At 36.7% G+C, this 16950-nt stretch overlaps 1 protein-coding gene across 2 annotated transcripts in view; it reads left to right on the top strand.

Annotated features, from left to right (window-relative positions):
* Positions 1 to 637: 637 nt before the first annotated feature.
* Positions 638 to 16950, top strand: part of KLHL1 (kelch like family member 1) — a 173813-nt gene continuing 157500 nt past the window's right edge. For both annotated transcript variants that reach the window (XM_062487770.1, XM_062487769.1), the window contains exon 1: positions 638 to 1125. In XM_062487770.1, coding sequence (XP_062343754.1) covers positions 638 to 1125 — 488 coding nt within the window. The remainder of the gene's footprint in view (positions 1126 to 16950) is intronic.

Below are 16950 nucleotides of genomic sequence, written 5' to 3'. Positions count from 1 at the left end.
CAGCTCTCGGGCTTTGCCATCCCAGATAACGGCAGGCATGGGACTCCCCAGAGAAACGGGATGGGAAGGCGGGAGGTGGAGAGAGGCTTCCAGGTGACTTTTTCCTCTCCGTCTGCACTCGGTCACGGAGCTCCAAGAGACGGAGGAGGTGCCACCTGCCTCCCGCTGTGGCTGCTGCCGCCGCTCCTCTCCGGGCTGCAGCTCGCTCCCCCGTTAATCAGATTAGCGCGTCGTCGCAGCCTCCCTCACCCCCTCTTCCCTCGCAAGTGTCCGTCTCCCCTGAGAGATGTCTCTCATTTCTGCCTCTCTCTCCTCCCCTTTCCACTGATCACCGTGTAGTTCTCGTCAGCTCTGGGCATCTCTCCCTCTCTCTCCCTTTCCTGCTGGGTGTCTCTACCTCCCCTTGGCTCTGTGCATAGCTCCATCCCTCCTCTCTCTCTCTCTCTCCGCACTGGTGTGTGCGCATCTCTCTCCGCCCGGCGGCTGCCACCCCTCGCCCTACAATCCCAGCGCTGCCCGGAGGAGCCGCGGCCGCTGCCGGAGCGGGGCCGCCCCGCGCCGCCGCCACCGCCTGGCCCTGCCTGGCCGCCGTGAGTCCCGCCTCAGCCCGCGCCCGTCCCCCGCCCGCCGCGGCACCATGTCCGGCTCCGGCAGGAAAGACTTCGACGTGAAGCACATCCTGCGCCTCCGCTGGAAACTGTTCAGCCACCCCTCGCCGGCGGGCGGCCCGGCGGGGGGAGGCTGCCTGCCGCCCGACAGCAGCTTCGAGCACTGGGGACCGAGCCAGAGCCGCCTGCTGAAGAGCCAGGAGAGAGGTAACGGCGTCTTCTGGAAGAAATCCGCCTCCTCCGCCTCCTCCTCGGCGGCCACCACGGCCAGCCCGCCCAACGGGACGCTGCTGCCCGCCGGCGGCCGGCCGGCCGCGGGGCACGGCCCGGGACCGCCGCCGCCCCGCACCGTCTTCTACGTGGAGTCCCTGGAGGAGGAGGAGGAGGAGGCGGTGCCCGGCGGGATGGAAGTGGCCCGCGAGCCCGAGAAGCCCCTGGCGCCGCCGGAGCGGGAGGAGGCGCCGGGGGGCTGCGCCGATGGAGGCAGCCGGGCAACAGGTGACGGAGGCGGGCACAGGTAGGGGAGCGCGGCGGGCGCGGTCGGGAGGGTCCGCGGGGCTCATGGCGGGGCAGAGGCGGGGCGGCGGCGCAGCCGGGCCGGTGTGCTGGCGTTGTTGCGGGACGGTGAGGGTCTGGGGCTGGCACGATTCCTCCGTCTGAACTGGCAGGGTTTGGAGGCGGAGGGAAGGGCGGATAAAGGGCTGTCGAGGGTCCCGGGAGGCCGGCCAGCCTCATGGTCAAGGTGACGCGGACCAGGGATGTTGCCTTTGGCCTGGCCTTGCCGCTGCTCCTGACCTGCCCCTGTCCCTAACCTGTCTCTGTCCCCACCTCCGCCCTCGCTCCTGGGCTGCCCCTGCCCGAGGGCTGGCCCGAGGACAGGCGTCTCTCAAAGCCGGCGCTCCGCCGGGTAGATAATCGCTACCCAACTTTCTCAGAAGTTTATTAAAGCGCTAGCGGGAGGTGGTGTTGTTCTGGGTAGTGGGATGACAGGTGAAAGCTCCGAAGTAAAAGCTTCTGCTTTCCTGAAACTCGGTGTTACAGCCTACCTCAGAGAGAAATGAAACTTACAAGAATTTTACGAGTCATCAACGGAGTGACACCCGAGAGGATATAGGAGCAAGAAAGACGCATCCAGATTCTTGTGCTTCATACAGATGCATTAATGTTGAGTTGCTTTTCCTTCCCATTTCCTGCCCTCTTTGCCCCCAGACGAAACAGAAATTAAAATCATTTGAAGAAGGAAATGTAGCTAACAGAGAGCTTTCAGAAAAAAAACTCTGATACAGATAGTCCTAAGGGTAAAATGATTAATTGCTTTAACTCTGCTTGCCCCTGCCTCCTCATGGGTAGGATTACTTCATTTGCATTTCCCTTGTCTCTTTTTTTTTTTTTTTCATATGGAGAGAAATATACAATTCTGTTTCTAAACATGAAAAGAAATGAAATAAATTATTTGATTTTTTTCATATTGAAAGTAAAGCATTTAGTATTAAATATTTTATTACATGAAGGGACAACACTGTGTGTATGTTTGGATTAGTACAGCTGTAGACAAACATATGTGTATGTAACTTTGAGTATGTTACACCTTTTCAGAGAGCCCTAAAGTATATATTCTCTCCTTGAATCTCTTGTTTCTTTCAGTTAGTATAGTTAGCTTCATAGGAGCTACATAACTTAAACATGAGGAATAGCTGCTAAGTGATTTAGGGTATATTTTTAAAACAAAGCAATGCTGAAGTTTTTATGACATTGGAAGCCGCTCTGAGGAACAAGTAGGTGCTTATCCTAGGATTCAATTGAAATTGTTATCGGATACATTACAAAGATGCAAAACACCAACCCTAAAATTATATCTTCAAGGGTTTGAAAAAAACTATTTGGAAAAGAAAAACTATTACAAATATAGTCTAATTCTATAGACTTTTCATTTAGATGTGTCACTGATCTGAGATTCTGGAAAGATATGCAGACTAACAGAAACTTACTGAATTTTAATGGCAGCACTTGATGTTTACCTAAGAGTCGACTTCATAGAATGCATGTACTCTGTAACATTTCGTATCTGATTACTGCTCTTACTGCTCTTAATTTTCATAATCCATTTATCCCATGTTCTTCATTTATTGCTACTGAAACAACGGTAGCAATAAGCAGTAGTCATCAGTGGCTGATAGTCCTCTTGAAAAAATATGCTCAAATTTGTTCAGATCTAAAGTACCTTTGTAAGGAGATGTGATTTTCTTATTAATGAAAATGCCATTTTTTGAGGTGTGAAAATGTTTAAGATAGTTTTAGAGTCTAAGGCTTGGCTTTCTGTTTCTCGTCAAAGAATCTTTCATTTATGTCTATGGACTTCGTATGTTATATTAAAAGTTGGTCAAGTGCTGCAAAAATGACAGTTCTGTGCTTGGAAGTTCTATGATCTGACAATCTTCTAATGCCCTGTAAAGTTATGTTTCACTCAGTCTTTTTATAAATGTTGTTTCCACTATTGACATACAAGTACAAGTGCAAATTACTTTTTGTTTTTTATTTTTACTGTCTACTTGGTATCCTTGTATCTCCAAAAGAGTTTTGGTTGGGTTCTTGTTTGGGATTTTTGTTTGCTTTTTAGTTTATTTTTTTTCCCCAGTTGGTCTCCTCAGCTTGGTACATGAATTTTGTACTGTAACCTTTTTCAGCTCAGCTGGGTTTGCTTTTCAGTGGAGTTTTAGTTACTGTTTCTACATCTAAGCTAAACACTAAGCTGGAGGATCTTGAATTCTTGGTTTCAGTTTTAATATTCTGTTAGATATTGTGGGATTTATTTAATGAGAGATTATGGTTGTGTGATAATAAATACATTCTACTTTACTGATTTGGGTTTTTTTGCATGTTTCTGAATAATATCTTGTCATGTCAATTGTACAGTACATCTATGCATAAGTAAGGTAATGTGGATGGTCCTACTGGCATTTAGAAGACTGAAGGGTTAGATAGGGCATGTTATAAAGTACTTACATAATTGTTCTATTTTCCATATTGTATCTTTAAAAACAAAAAAAAAAATATGTTCTATGGTTAACAATTAGACCATGTAAGAACACTGTCTGATTGCTTGAAATTGCTTGGAAACATGCATATCAAATTAGTTTACAGCTGGCATGACAAAATTGTCAATAGATGCAGCAGATATTTAAAGATTTTTTTTTTTTTTTAATCTTCATTTCCTAAGACAAAACTGTTAGGGAAAAAATCTGTAATATGAATTAATGATTAAGATTTAGAAATCAGCCAGAAAATGCTTGGAAAATAGCAGTGGGAAGATCTGTGATACATCCATCAGAGCCTCAAAGTTTATAATGGAAATTTGACATGATCACGATGGCTTTTTTTCAGGTGACATGTTAATCAACCCCCAACATGAATGGGATTCACTTAATAGGCAGATTTAGTTTTTTAATCCGTCCTTCCTGAGTGGGTGGTGGCATGTTATGCTTGCCTTACACTGTTCAGATTCTGTGTAATTCCTTATGAGCCCTTGGCACTGTTCACTACTACACTCAGTACATGCCTCACAAACTAGTAACAGGTTTATTTTTGCCACAGCGCTATTTTATAGTGGAGGGGTAAACCAGAAAGAGAGATAAAAGAAAAAAACACAGCAAAACATTAAATTGATTTGTTTCAGTGTGCATAGTACTCTTTTCCCACTACTTTTTTCTGTTCTCAGTTGCACCCATAAATGATGACCCCGCATGCAAACCAGTTCCAGACTCCTCTAGTTGTGTGCCGGAGGAGTGGAGAACACAGGATTCAATTAACATTTTGTTTAAGAGACAGTTCCAAGAAGCATATGTCAGATATGCCTAACCCATATATAGCAAGCAGTGACAGTGCAGAAGTCTTTCATAAAACATACAAGATTTTGAAAAATACAGCTTCTGAAAGAAGATGCCAAATCCTCCCACCGTTAGATACTTTGCAATAGTGTACTGTAAAGCAAGAAGCAAAAGGACTGAGTACTGTACCTTCCTCACACAACAGAGTTTCATGCTCAAATGTCGGGTCACTAGAAAGGTAATGAGGGAGGCATTTTACTGTGTTTCTGTCAAGTTTGTCAATGGGAAGCAAACATTTCGGTATTAATGGGAATCCAAAAAGTTAATAAGTGAGAGAATGATTTTCTAATTCAAACATTAACTGAGAAATTCAGTTTGCAAGTCTCTGTGCTTCAAAACTATTCATTTCAATTAAATCATTACAGTAAGTGTAGATTCAGGATCATAAAAATGTGCTTGATGAAACTATATGATCAAAGCTTTTGTATAAGCATTTCTCTTGTATTTTTCTGTTCTGAGCCAACAAATATTGCATTTTGATGTGTTTGCCCATTAATCTTGCCCACTTCCAAGTCTTCCTTTTCTCCTAGCAACCTACAACCTTGTGGCTGGCATGCTGCTGTAGAAAGTTACGAATCTGAAACCAGTCAGGATGAGCAACATTCTCAGTGCAGCTTTCTAATTTAATAAGAAAATATTTGATCATTTTAGAAAATGCAGATAAAATAAAATGGTCATAAAAATTTGCTACTTGTCTGCTTCATGTACTGTTGTAAGTGTATGTGGTCTCATGACAGGATTCTGGTCTCTGGTTTCTAAGTAAACGGAGTTTCCTGTTTACAGCTTTTATCCTGGTATCTGAACTTAGGAGAAGAATCAAGATACCTTCCTATGTCGTAGTCTGCCCTGTGAGCTCTCACAGCTTCAAGTATTTTCACAACTGATCATGACTGTGTCCTTTCTGAGGTGCTACCCACATTTGAACCACAGCTTCTGCTGTGATAACCAGATCCTAAAATTAGATACTGAAGAAGTCAAATTAATAATTGCTTATGTTTTTATGCTATCACATATAGACTGCTTTGTTAAGAAGTTAATTTAATACTTGGGGTATGCTTTATGGCCTATCTGGCAGATAGATCACTCAATTCTGCATTTCTAGGTTATGGAGTCAGAAGAGAATAATCCATTTGTTTTTTGTGATGAGCCAGTTTTTCAAAGTGATTATGAAACTTCTAAAAATGCTTATATAACATGTATGCTTTTATATTTATACTTTTAACTTTCACAACAAAAGAGTCAGGGTTCCTACACAACACAGGCCACAGACCTTTCTCCTCCAAAGCTCTTATTCATTCTCAGAGGATCTATGCTTTGTGCATGGGATGCAGAAGAGTCAGGTAGTAAAAATAGTGCAAGATCACATAGCTGAAGACTATATATATATACGTGTATAGAATTTGACAAGTTACAAGGAGAATAAAGGTCTAGAATTTCCTAACTTTAAAACCTGGCTTTGATACTTGTAGAACAGCATTTCTAAAGCTTGGCTGTTTGTTTTGGTTTGGTTTTTAACAAAAGAAGCAGAAGAACACACGTCACTACATGTACTCCAATTTCTTTTGTCCATCTCTTGAATAAAGAACTGAAACTTGAGGATTCACTGTGTATCCCACTGCCACTTGAACTGATAAAATAACTGACGCCAAAAGACAGTTCTTAATTTTTATGTAACTAAAATGATGATTGTGTACTTTCTCTGCAGAAAGATTGAGGAATCCAACAGCTGAAGATATGGCAAGTCTTCCACTGCATTTGGGATGCTAGTGACAAGCAAAGATTCATATAAAACTTTCTTCTTGGTGCTCTCAAACGTACTGTCTTTTACTGTTACATCTTCTTTACAGTTTTTGTTTTGTTTAATTTTATTTTTTTTTTAATTGAATGTGTGTTCCCCTGGACCTTATTCTCTCTTTTCTCCCTTCCTTCCACGGTCTCAAAGGTTTCCCAACTGCCTTCTTCAAATCCTAGGTTCCTTACCCAGAAATCATTGGTTTCACCAACTTCTCTTGCCATCTACCCCATGGATTTACTTACCGGGTTATTTTCTATCCAGTCTTGTCTGTATCTTGTCCTTGATACTTCCAAAAATAAAGTCAAATTTCCTGAAGTTCATTAACAACTTATTGGACCTCTCATTCATCTGTTTCTCCCTATTTCATAATCTTTGAATTTCGGTATAATTTAATCCTTCCCTTATCTCCTTTGACATTTTTAATAAAATCCTAATAGAATTCCCATTCCTATATTTTTACCTCAAATCCTTATTTTACTTTGTTCTCTCATTTTTTTTTCATAGATGGCTGCCAAGTTGATGGTAGTATTTGCTGTGTTTAATGGGTCAGCAAGACACTTTAGTTTGTGCAACTCATTCAGTCCATGATGGGGATTTATCTTCTCTCATCTCATCTTTATCTTAGTTGCACATTTTTGAATAGGGTGAATTATCTTTCAGATATCCTTATTTCTCATCATTGAATGTATCAATAGTTTAAAGTGGCTAGTTCAGGTTCAAATGATCGATTTAAATGTTTAATGTTCAATTAAATTTGATAAAAGAACATAATTTTATATCTACATGGCAAATTCAAACTGATCTAAAAAGACTGAATAAAAGGATAGAATTAATTGAATCTATTATATTTTCAAAGTGTTAGCAAAAAGCATATCACTCATCTCAATAAAAGTATGGATGCTGCTAGAAAACATGAGCCCATTAAATACATTTTAAGCAAAGGAAGCAAAGAACGTGACCAGTTTTTGGTTGCTGTTACCCGTGTACTGTCAACATTGACAAAACCAACCATTCTTTTTTTCCTCTGGACTAAAAATGCACTGTTTTGCAGGAATATTTAAAAGAATACAACATTATGAAAAGATTTGGCAGTGAAAATATCAGTTGCACAGTGAGTGACTGAATCAGTGAAATGCCTCTAAAACTATGGGCCTCTTAAGTGTGACATCAAAGAACACTGCAAAATAGAAATGCTTTTCAACCTTTTCATAGTCAAAGCAGGAAAAGAGAATAGCTGTCTAGAAAATCCAGTTAATGGTGAATCCTTATAGATAAGTCTGCAGAAACTCTGTTGTCTTGAATATAATATTTTTTCCTCGATAAAACCATTCCTAGAATAATAACACTAGGAACCTATATAAGTCTACATATGCACAAATAAGTATGTATCACCTGCAATTTCTCTCTTAATGTAAACGTTGTAAGATTTACTTATTTTAAAAGTGCATATATGCATATAATTTATATTGTTTTTAATGAATAAATTTGGGTTGATTCCTTTATAATATTTCTGTGAGCGGTGAAATTCACTTAAATATTGTGGAAAACATGGAAAAAATTAGAGCAAATTGTTGGAATCTGTTAAATTCATAAGAATGCTGCTGATACATATAGATAAACATACTCTTAACACATGATCATTTCCTTTTAGCAGCTACTTCCTATCCTTGAATTTTTTTTATTCTCTGTTGGAAGCAGTTTAAGAGTTTGTTCTTTGTTTTTCCATCTCAAGCTGGAATTTTTGAGGTAAAAACTGCTCCTTAAATGCTATGCTATGATGTTTTGGCAGAATTTCCTAACATACAAATTTCCTGGTGTTGTTAGAAGAATTTTTAAGAATACAGAATTAATGACCTGAAGTATTTACACTAGGGAAAGAACTAGATGTTATTAAAAGTTTCAGAAAGATTATTTATCCTGTAAAAAGTTGAAAAATGCTGCAACTTTTTCAGAAAGACAAGTAGCTGTGCAATCATCCTTAGTAATACTGAAAAAAAAAAATATCCCCAAATCACCAAAACTTAACTTTTCCAAAAATTTAATTTCAGCAGTATCTAAAATTTCTGATTTTTATTTCAAAAAGTCATAACTTACCAATAAGTTAAGATGAACATAGATCCAAAATACTAAAATATGACTTTTGGTGACAGTTCTAGAAAAGTTTATAATTTTGTTTAGATGTTTTTCCATTAATATTCTAAATATTTTATTTCAAAATTTTGGAAAATCTTGCTTTTAACTGTAATATCAGCTTAAAACATTATCATCATTTACACTTTAAAATAGTCTTTTAAGTGAAAATGTTTTTCCATTAAAAAAAAAAAAGTTTCTCCAAAATTTATATTAAAATTTAGCTGGAAGTTTCAACACATGCTTCACGTTTATGTCACATTGTTCTTTCCATATTTTCTATTTCCAGCTGAAGTCTTGAATATTTGTACTGGCTATGCTGAGGATTACTGTTAGTTTAAGCCAGTGTTGCAGTTCTGGTATCATAATGAAATATATTGAAGGCATCAGAGGTGATTGCCATGGGTAGCCTAGTTTTCCAAACCACTTTTCTCATCGTATGCCCTATTTCTTCACTCTTCAGTCCTTCACTGCATATCTGCCTGCCACGTGCTGGCTGTCACAAAGACCTTTCCTACCAATTAGGATCCCAAATCCATTCTTTCATTTACTCAGGTACATCTTATCTCTTGATTTCCATTTTCAGTACTTTATGTGGAATTTTATATGTTCTACTTGATTCATGAAGAATATTGCCTTTAATTAATGAGATAAAACCTAAAATAATGAGTATTTAATTCTCAGAAATGAGTCAACAGAAATACACGAGAATTAAGACTTGGTTCAATGTGGTGTGTATGCCAAAGTTTGGACTTCAGTTTGCTATATTAAAATGTCATAAAAATAAACCATGTAAGATTGTATAAAATTGAAAATAAGAGGTTTTATATTTTAGGGTTTGCCATTATCTCAAAATGCGTTTGAGAGATGCAAATGTCTTTTTCAAAACTTAAAAATCATTTCTTGAATCTAAACCAACACTCTCTGTCACACAGGATTGATTTTCTGAATTTAATAATGCAATGATTTTCTTATTTTTTAATAAGTAGCTGGGTGCAATTCATGGAATATATCATCTGCAATTCATTCTTTTTTTAACTGTATCAGTCAAGTTTTGTGTTTGACTCTGTTTCATTAACATTAAAATATTCAACCTTCGTAACATTTGTATTTTCCTGTCATCTGTTATCATCCTTCCTCCCACTCTAACCATATGGAAAAAGCAGCATTGTTTTGACCTTGGTATCTTTTTGTTGCTGTGTAGCTTTGCTTTGTGCAAAACTCATGAAGAAAAATAAAACCAAATCAAATAGAAAAATCACATAAGATCCTTGAATCTGAATGGGTATAATCACAGGCAGCATCTCTGCCAAATACAGTCCTAGGACTGACTCTGGCCTCCTAATTCTTTCTAGAGATTCTTCAATGGTGTGAGTGATCCATACCTAAAACAGAGTGTTGAATTATGCAAGGAAAAAAAACTACAGGACACATTCCTCATGCCAGATTCTGTTGTGCTGTGTGATTTTATTGAAACTATAGTTCCCCATATTATTTTATATTCTAGCTAGGAATAGGTTGTTCCAGAGCACAGAAGTTGTTTTATCTTTGGCAGGTAAGGAGAAAACTTGATAAAAAAAACCACTGCATCTGTACTTGCAGGTATATATGGCACTTCAGACACTCAACTTTCAGTTCTTAGATGGACTTCTGATTGCCTACAGAGATGTAACTTCTTATCATGTTCCAGATCAGTCAGGTACATCACCAGTCCAAGCCTTCAGGCCAGTCTGGTTCACTGTTTTGTTTTCTCATATTCCTTGTTATTTCTCTACTTATAAATTAGAACATGTAATATTAGTGTACCACCGTCCACTACTGATTTCCACATGCATTTCTATATTTTTATTCATGCAGTCAAATGATAATAGTTTATGAATGTCCAAAAGATTAAATTTATAAAAGAATTTATATTATAGAGTTTTATAATGCTAATCATGATGCTAAATGCAAGTCTTCTGTGTGTAACATCTGATGGCTTTATTTATGTTCTATTTATTGAGTTCTCTCATCATAATTTTTACTTCTAACATATCCAGAAAGATAATTGATATAAAAAGTGGATATCTGAAGTTCAGAACAAAAATACCCCTTCAAAATAGTAAGAGCAACTCCAAGTAAATGAGAGATAAAATATAGGGAAGGAGAGAGGGGAAAAACAGGGAAGAGTGAAAGTAAACAATATAGAATAAACTACTGAATATTTTCAGTTAGTGGGAACAGTTTTTAAACTATTTTTAGTCTTCTATTGACAAAAGAATTTCAAACTACTGTCACATATCAGAAGTTTTTTTTAATAGCAAAAGCTTCAATTAATAATTGTTTGTTAATCAAGTGTCTCCACCAACATATTTGATGATAATTAATCCTCATGAATTAAGTTTTTGCATATCTTGACTCTGTTTTTTTAATTAAGAAGATTAATGACTTCTGTTAGAAAAGAGAGGACAGAAATTTAGATGAAAGTGGATGCTTCTGTGCACTGTTCATCAGAGATGCAAATGGAATTTATGAAACCTGCTATAAAAGGGAATGAAGAGGAAAACCTTGACATGCAAAATTAGGAACAGTAGGAATTCTTCATATGTTTCTTTTGCACCTTGTGCTTTCATTTTAGTCAATAAGGACTAAATAATGAAGCAATGCATATGTTCTTAAAAATGAAGAGTCTTAAATGATTCACCCACATGTTTATAGGAGAGCATTAAAATGTACAATAATCTTGAAAAAAAGTAAAAGACCTCTGAAAAAATGAATATGGAATAGTGCAACTTGCTATTTTGTCACAACAATAATCAGCAGATAGGTGAAGTAGAATCAAATGTCTAGATAGCATTCTACAGAAATGTTATACTTAGCACAAAGCAAGTCAAATCAAATATTCCATAGTGCTGCTAAAATTTAATTATAGTAGTAGATGAACAGACACATAGCTTGTGAAAAAAGAATTCATATTATCCAATCTGTTTGGGTAGAGCCTCAGTTCTACTGTATTATCCAGAACCATCAAGAAATGCATTGGTTGTTTGAAGAAATTGCAGGTAAAAAAAATTACAAGCACTTCAGGAAATGTGCTGTACCAAGAAAAGATTATTACAGGAAAGAAGCGTTACTGCATTTTTTAAATATCAAACAGATTCCCTGGTAGTGGTGTGGACTCTTGAATATCTGGGATGGTAAAATCATAATAAACTTCCATCAATCATGACGTGTTTCGACATGACAGTCCTTTTGCCTTAAAGAAAGAAGTATATTCAGTAATTTCTCTCCAACTGTCAGTATCTTTCTGTGAAAAGGTTGCCTGCAGATGCTGACAAAGATCAAAAGAAAAATCTATAACCTTCTGTATGAGGACTAGAAGTTTTTTATCATTCCATTTTTACAACAGTCATTGAATGTATCTTTTTGAATTTAAGTACATCCTCACTAACTTTTACAACTTCACCTGATTTGCTCTTCCACTGGAGTATTGTGGTGTGCCAAATCTCAAGACTATACATAACCAAAATCAGTCCCCCTCATTTAGCCACAGACTCACACCTTAAAATCTTAGTCTTTAAAGAAATGCCACTAACTGAAAGCGAACAGCAATACTATTATTTTGTTTTGGGGGTGGGGGGGGGAAATTGTAATTTTGTTTATTTGGTTTCTGGGATTTTTGTTGTTGTTTGTTTATTTTAAAGACAGAATACTGAAGCAAAACTAACTTTATTACATGAGGAAATTTATAAACTGAAATTCGCTCTTTTGAGTCTGAGTCCTTAAAGGCAAGACCCCAAATCTCCATCAAGTAAACATCATTGTAAAAATTATCAACAGTACTCATAAAAAACAAGTTGAATTACATAACAAAACCTCGTGTATTTGGTTTGCCAAATGGTAATTCTTGGATTATGTGAAGTTTAGTGTGCTCCTTTTCATGCACAAACTTCATTGTTATCCCCCCCAGTTATCCCACCCTATGTCATATTTCTTGTTGCAGCAGACCCCTTGTTAGGGGTAGAGATAAGCCAAGACACAGACTCTCATTCAACAACATGACAAGGGTCCCAGTTTATTCTTCTTTACAGCTTTGCCATCCTGACTCTGACTACAGCAAGCTCTTACTGTGGGGTCCAGCTGCAGACTCTGACTGTGGCTGTTTCCTGCTGGACTGTGACTGCAAGTATTGGTTTGCAGACTCTGAACACACCTTTCACCCAGCTCAGCTGTGACTGCAGGCTCCAGCTCTGACTCCATCAGACCCAGACTGACCTCACAGCACAACTTTAACTGCAGCAACTCCCTTCCTTTTTATATTGGTCTCTGTGCCTCTCCTGATTGTTCCTCCTTCCTCAGGACTTCTCTACCCCATGTTGTCTTCCTCAAGTATACCCCTGACTGGCCAACTCATCCCTTTTATCACACTTATCTTTATTAGTCACACCTGTGACCCATTAAGGGCAAGGCTGTTCCTCTTCTTTGGTAATCAGTACAGCTAATCACTTAGCAGAGACGAGATCCCCTATAATCTCTTCTTTTACACCCACCATTTCTCATTACATTATCTTCAAAATATTGTGGAAAATATAAAGATGTTTACTGCTTCCAGATAGTGAATTAGATACAAAATAAAAACTTTAGAGCAGTTTTGTATGGTTTCCTAACACCACTAAGTAATGGTTAGTGCCTTCCCTTTAACCACCATGAAAATTGACAGGTTGATTTCTCTTCAGGTTTTCATGACAGGCTTCAAACATTACTAAAACTGAGACTTGGAATATGATCTTTTTATGTGTAAGACTCTTAATCCTCTCATAGTAAAATAGTACACATCATTAAGAGTGTAATGCATGGAATGAAAAATGGTTGTCTAATCAAGGAAATTTCTCTCAGAAGTGTCCTGTTTCCTTTGGAGTGGTGACTGGAAATGTAGCAAAAAAGAGTCAGTGAGTAATTAGGAAAGGAAGGAATGTGAGTTATCTTATGAACTGCAATTTAAGAGGCTTACTTCAGAAGGAGAAATTCATTGGAAGGTTTCTTTGCAAAGGAAAAGAAACATGACACAAGAACATATACAAAAGGTCAGTGGAAAAAAAAAAGATACAAAAGCCTAAAAATTTTTTGAGATTAATTAATCTCAAATGAAATTTGGAAAGTGCCCATTTTTCTTTTCTCTCCCTGCAATTTAAGTGTTCTTTTACAACAGAGATTTGTCTAGGCATGTGTTACTTTGCAAGGTGAAGTCAATTATCTCTCTTCAGGGCCTTGTTTTTCTCTCTTGCCTTTTTGTGTAGCCTAAACAGAGCCACCCATGAATACTGTCCTGTAGGAAAAGCTCAGTATTCTTCAGGAACTTTACTTAGCTTGACTTCTTATGTTAGCATGTGAAAACAGAAGTTGAAAGAAACAACCCAATCCAACAGATGGTTTGTACATTCTGCTACAAGCACTGATAGATTCTCTCTCTAGTGGGCGCATTGTCTGCTAAAAGTTTTCAAGAGAGTATGATTATGGCCTAAATTGAGCAGAAAAGTGTCAATATATATTTTTTAAAAATTTATGTTAAATGGTGAGGAGCCTACATATTTCAGCATATGTACAGTTGTATGTTTCCATGATATACAGAATATAGATATTAGATATCTATATATGGTAAGCCAAACCAGAAAAATGCTAATTTCTGGAAGTATTGCTGCCTCTCTTTGCAAATGTCATGTTTTAACTATCTGTTGCAAACTTTGCTGTCAGGGCTGCAACACTGTAATGAAACTTTTATCTCTGTATGTTTGAGCATACTGGAATAACAAGTAGATAGGTCTAACTTTCCTCACTGATTTGTATAGTTGCTTTTTTTTTTTTAATATAATTTGCATTATTTAGTCCAAAATCTCCTGGAGAAAATACAGATAGTAATATTGGCTAAGTAGCCATTTTGTAAAGGTTTTTCTCTTCAGAAACAGAGCTTTGTCTAAAAAAGGCACCAAACAAACACAAACTTTATGTCATGTACAGTAGACAATTTAAAGAATATCAAAACTCAATCTAAAGCTGATCTAATTTCAGGATAAATTATCTATAAAAAATAGGTATTCCTAATGGCTATTCATATAAATATTTTGCATGCCTTGTCTTTGCTTCAGTATTTCAGAAAATCTTGAAAGGTTATGTGTATTTTTGCCATAACCTTTTTCTTCCAATCCCTGATTTCCTTTATCTCATGCTAATTCATATAAGAATGTCAGATAAGTCCTTGTGGCAAATGATTACATTAAATTAGTCTATATAGGAAATTTCTTTAGGCTTGTTTAAAATTAATGGATACCAAAATGTTTTGAAAGTAGGAACAAATAATCCTTGTGTGTACAATTTGATCATTCTGTTGTAGTTAAATTCACTGTGAATAGACGGGTGAGTCAAAAAAGATCTGATCTTTCTTATCTGTACACAAAGCAGGGATGAACATGAATTTTCCATAAAAATATTTTTTTAATAAAATAGTGTTTTATAAAAAAATAGTGGGAAGGAGTTATTCCACTGCTACCATTTACTGATTAAAGTTAATAATTAAGATTTTCAGAATTACTGAAAATTCCTATAAGGCATATGAAAAAAATCCCAGTCTTATAAAAAAAGACCATTTTTTCACAGATCATAATTAGGTAGTTAAAAATTCTAAAGAGTATGACAAGAACTAGTACTAAATTATTCAAATTATATGTTGGATTGAGCTGATAAGGACTTTTTATTTTCTAATTTTTGCATTCTGGTTCATGAAATCATCAAGGTTCTGATTTCATTGTTAGAATTATGGAAAATTATTTATCTTAAACTCTCATCAAATAGTCCAAGAGTTGTTTTCAAATTTAATAGCAGAAGGAAAATATATTTTATTATTAATTCTCAGATCACATATCCTATTTTGGGAAATATAGCCACCACATTAATGTTTTTAAATTGTGCAGTTTTTTTCTGAGCACTTAAGTTCTCCCCTGTGAATCATTATCTTGCTCAAGTAATCTTTTGGGTTTTAGAGTCTCCTGTGTTTATATAGGCTTGCTATATGATTGAGAAGGAATAAGGATTTCAATAACAGTAATAAGTTTTAGATGGGTGAACTTGACAATTTTCCACGGCTTTTGAAGAAATATGCTAAATTAGTCTTATATTAAAGTTTATAATTTACTATCAGCATAATATTTCAATCCTGTTTTCCATTACTGCTGATAACTACTCAGTGAGCTGTAGTGTCAAAAGGAAATGAGCCACAGCAATCTTTATAGATAGGAAATAATATTTTTGTTAAAATTATAATGGGGCAAAAAAGCACAGTATTATTCTTCTGCTAAACCTTTTGTCACATGCTGTGTGTTGTCCCTGCTTTATGACCTTTTCAAATGGCATTTCATTTTAAATCTCCACATTGTATTAGAAACTAATTTCTGAGATTAAAACAACATTACTTAGGTTTTATAATTAGAAAATTTAGGAGAAATGGCATGCAAAACAAAGGAACTAGATTTTTGGTAAACCTTCTCTGACTACCATAACTTTTCTTAGTATTACTTTTTTGTTTTGGATAACCAGGTCAAAAACAATTTAACCTTTCCAAATTTTCTTTGCTAAAACTGCAGGCAGGGAGCTTTGATGATCCTTTTCAGCCTGTTTTTCCAGTGCTACCTTAGTTTCTTTAATTTAATTTTGCTCATCTAGAAGAATGACACCTAGTTCAGTATTCATCTAGTCAACATAATGTACTCAGGATTTGAATATAGCTTGGCTGAAAAAAGATGTGCATGTACTGCACAAGATGAGTCCTCTCTCTCTGTGTGATGAGAGAGAATCAGGATCACAGTTCTTGAGTGAGATCATTATTTAGGTAGAGTATCTCTATGCATTTTAGCTATTTACATTTAGATTACCCATTTTGGTCTATCTTTCTATATTCTGGAGTAAATGGAGAAAAATACATGCTTTAAGCCATGGTTCAGCTGACATAATATCAGATATCTACAGTAGTATGGATTGGATTGTACTTAAGAAGTGCTTTGGTTTCTGTACTACCCATTCTGTGTTTCCATAAAGATTGTCCATGAATAGAATAATGAAGAACAGACTGGTTCAGGGCACAATCTGAATTTTACTCTTCTAATGAGCTTAAATTTCTGGGAAGGCAGCCCACGCCTCATCATCTTAAACTAAAATGATAAAAAGAATGACTTAAAAGAGAATAAATATCCCTTTAAAGGTCGAAATAAAGAAGAATTTTGAGCTGCTGTCCTTCATATATAGATGGATTTACTTCAAATTACATGTAATGGTCTATAGAAGAAGATACTAGGATAAAAATGTAACTCAGAAGTTTCTGAAACAGATAGAAAACAATAATTGCACAGTGCTGCCAAAGAAAATTATATAAACTACTTTATAAAGAAAATTCTACAAATTAGAAAAACAAATGCAAAATGAAAATTTCAGAAGTTACTGTTGCAATTGAAAGTGTTATTTTCAGCCCAAGGCACATATTTTTCACCAATAGAGAAGTAAGAAACCC

This window comes from Cinclus cinclus, chromosome 2 (assembly GCF_963662255.1).
Source record: "Cinclus cinclus chromosome 2, bCinCin1.1, whole genome shotgun sequence".
NCBI lineage: Eukaryota > Metazoa > Chordata > Aves > Passeriformes > Cinclidae > Cinclus > Cinclus cinclus.
The sequence above is the reverse complement of the archived record's forward strand: the minus strand, read 5'-3'. Positions and strand labels throughout refer to the sequence as shown.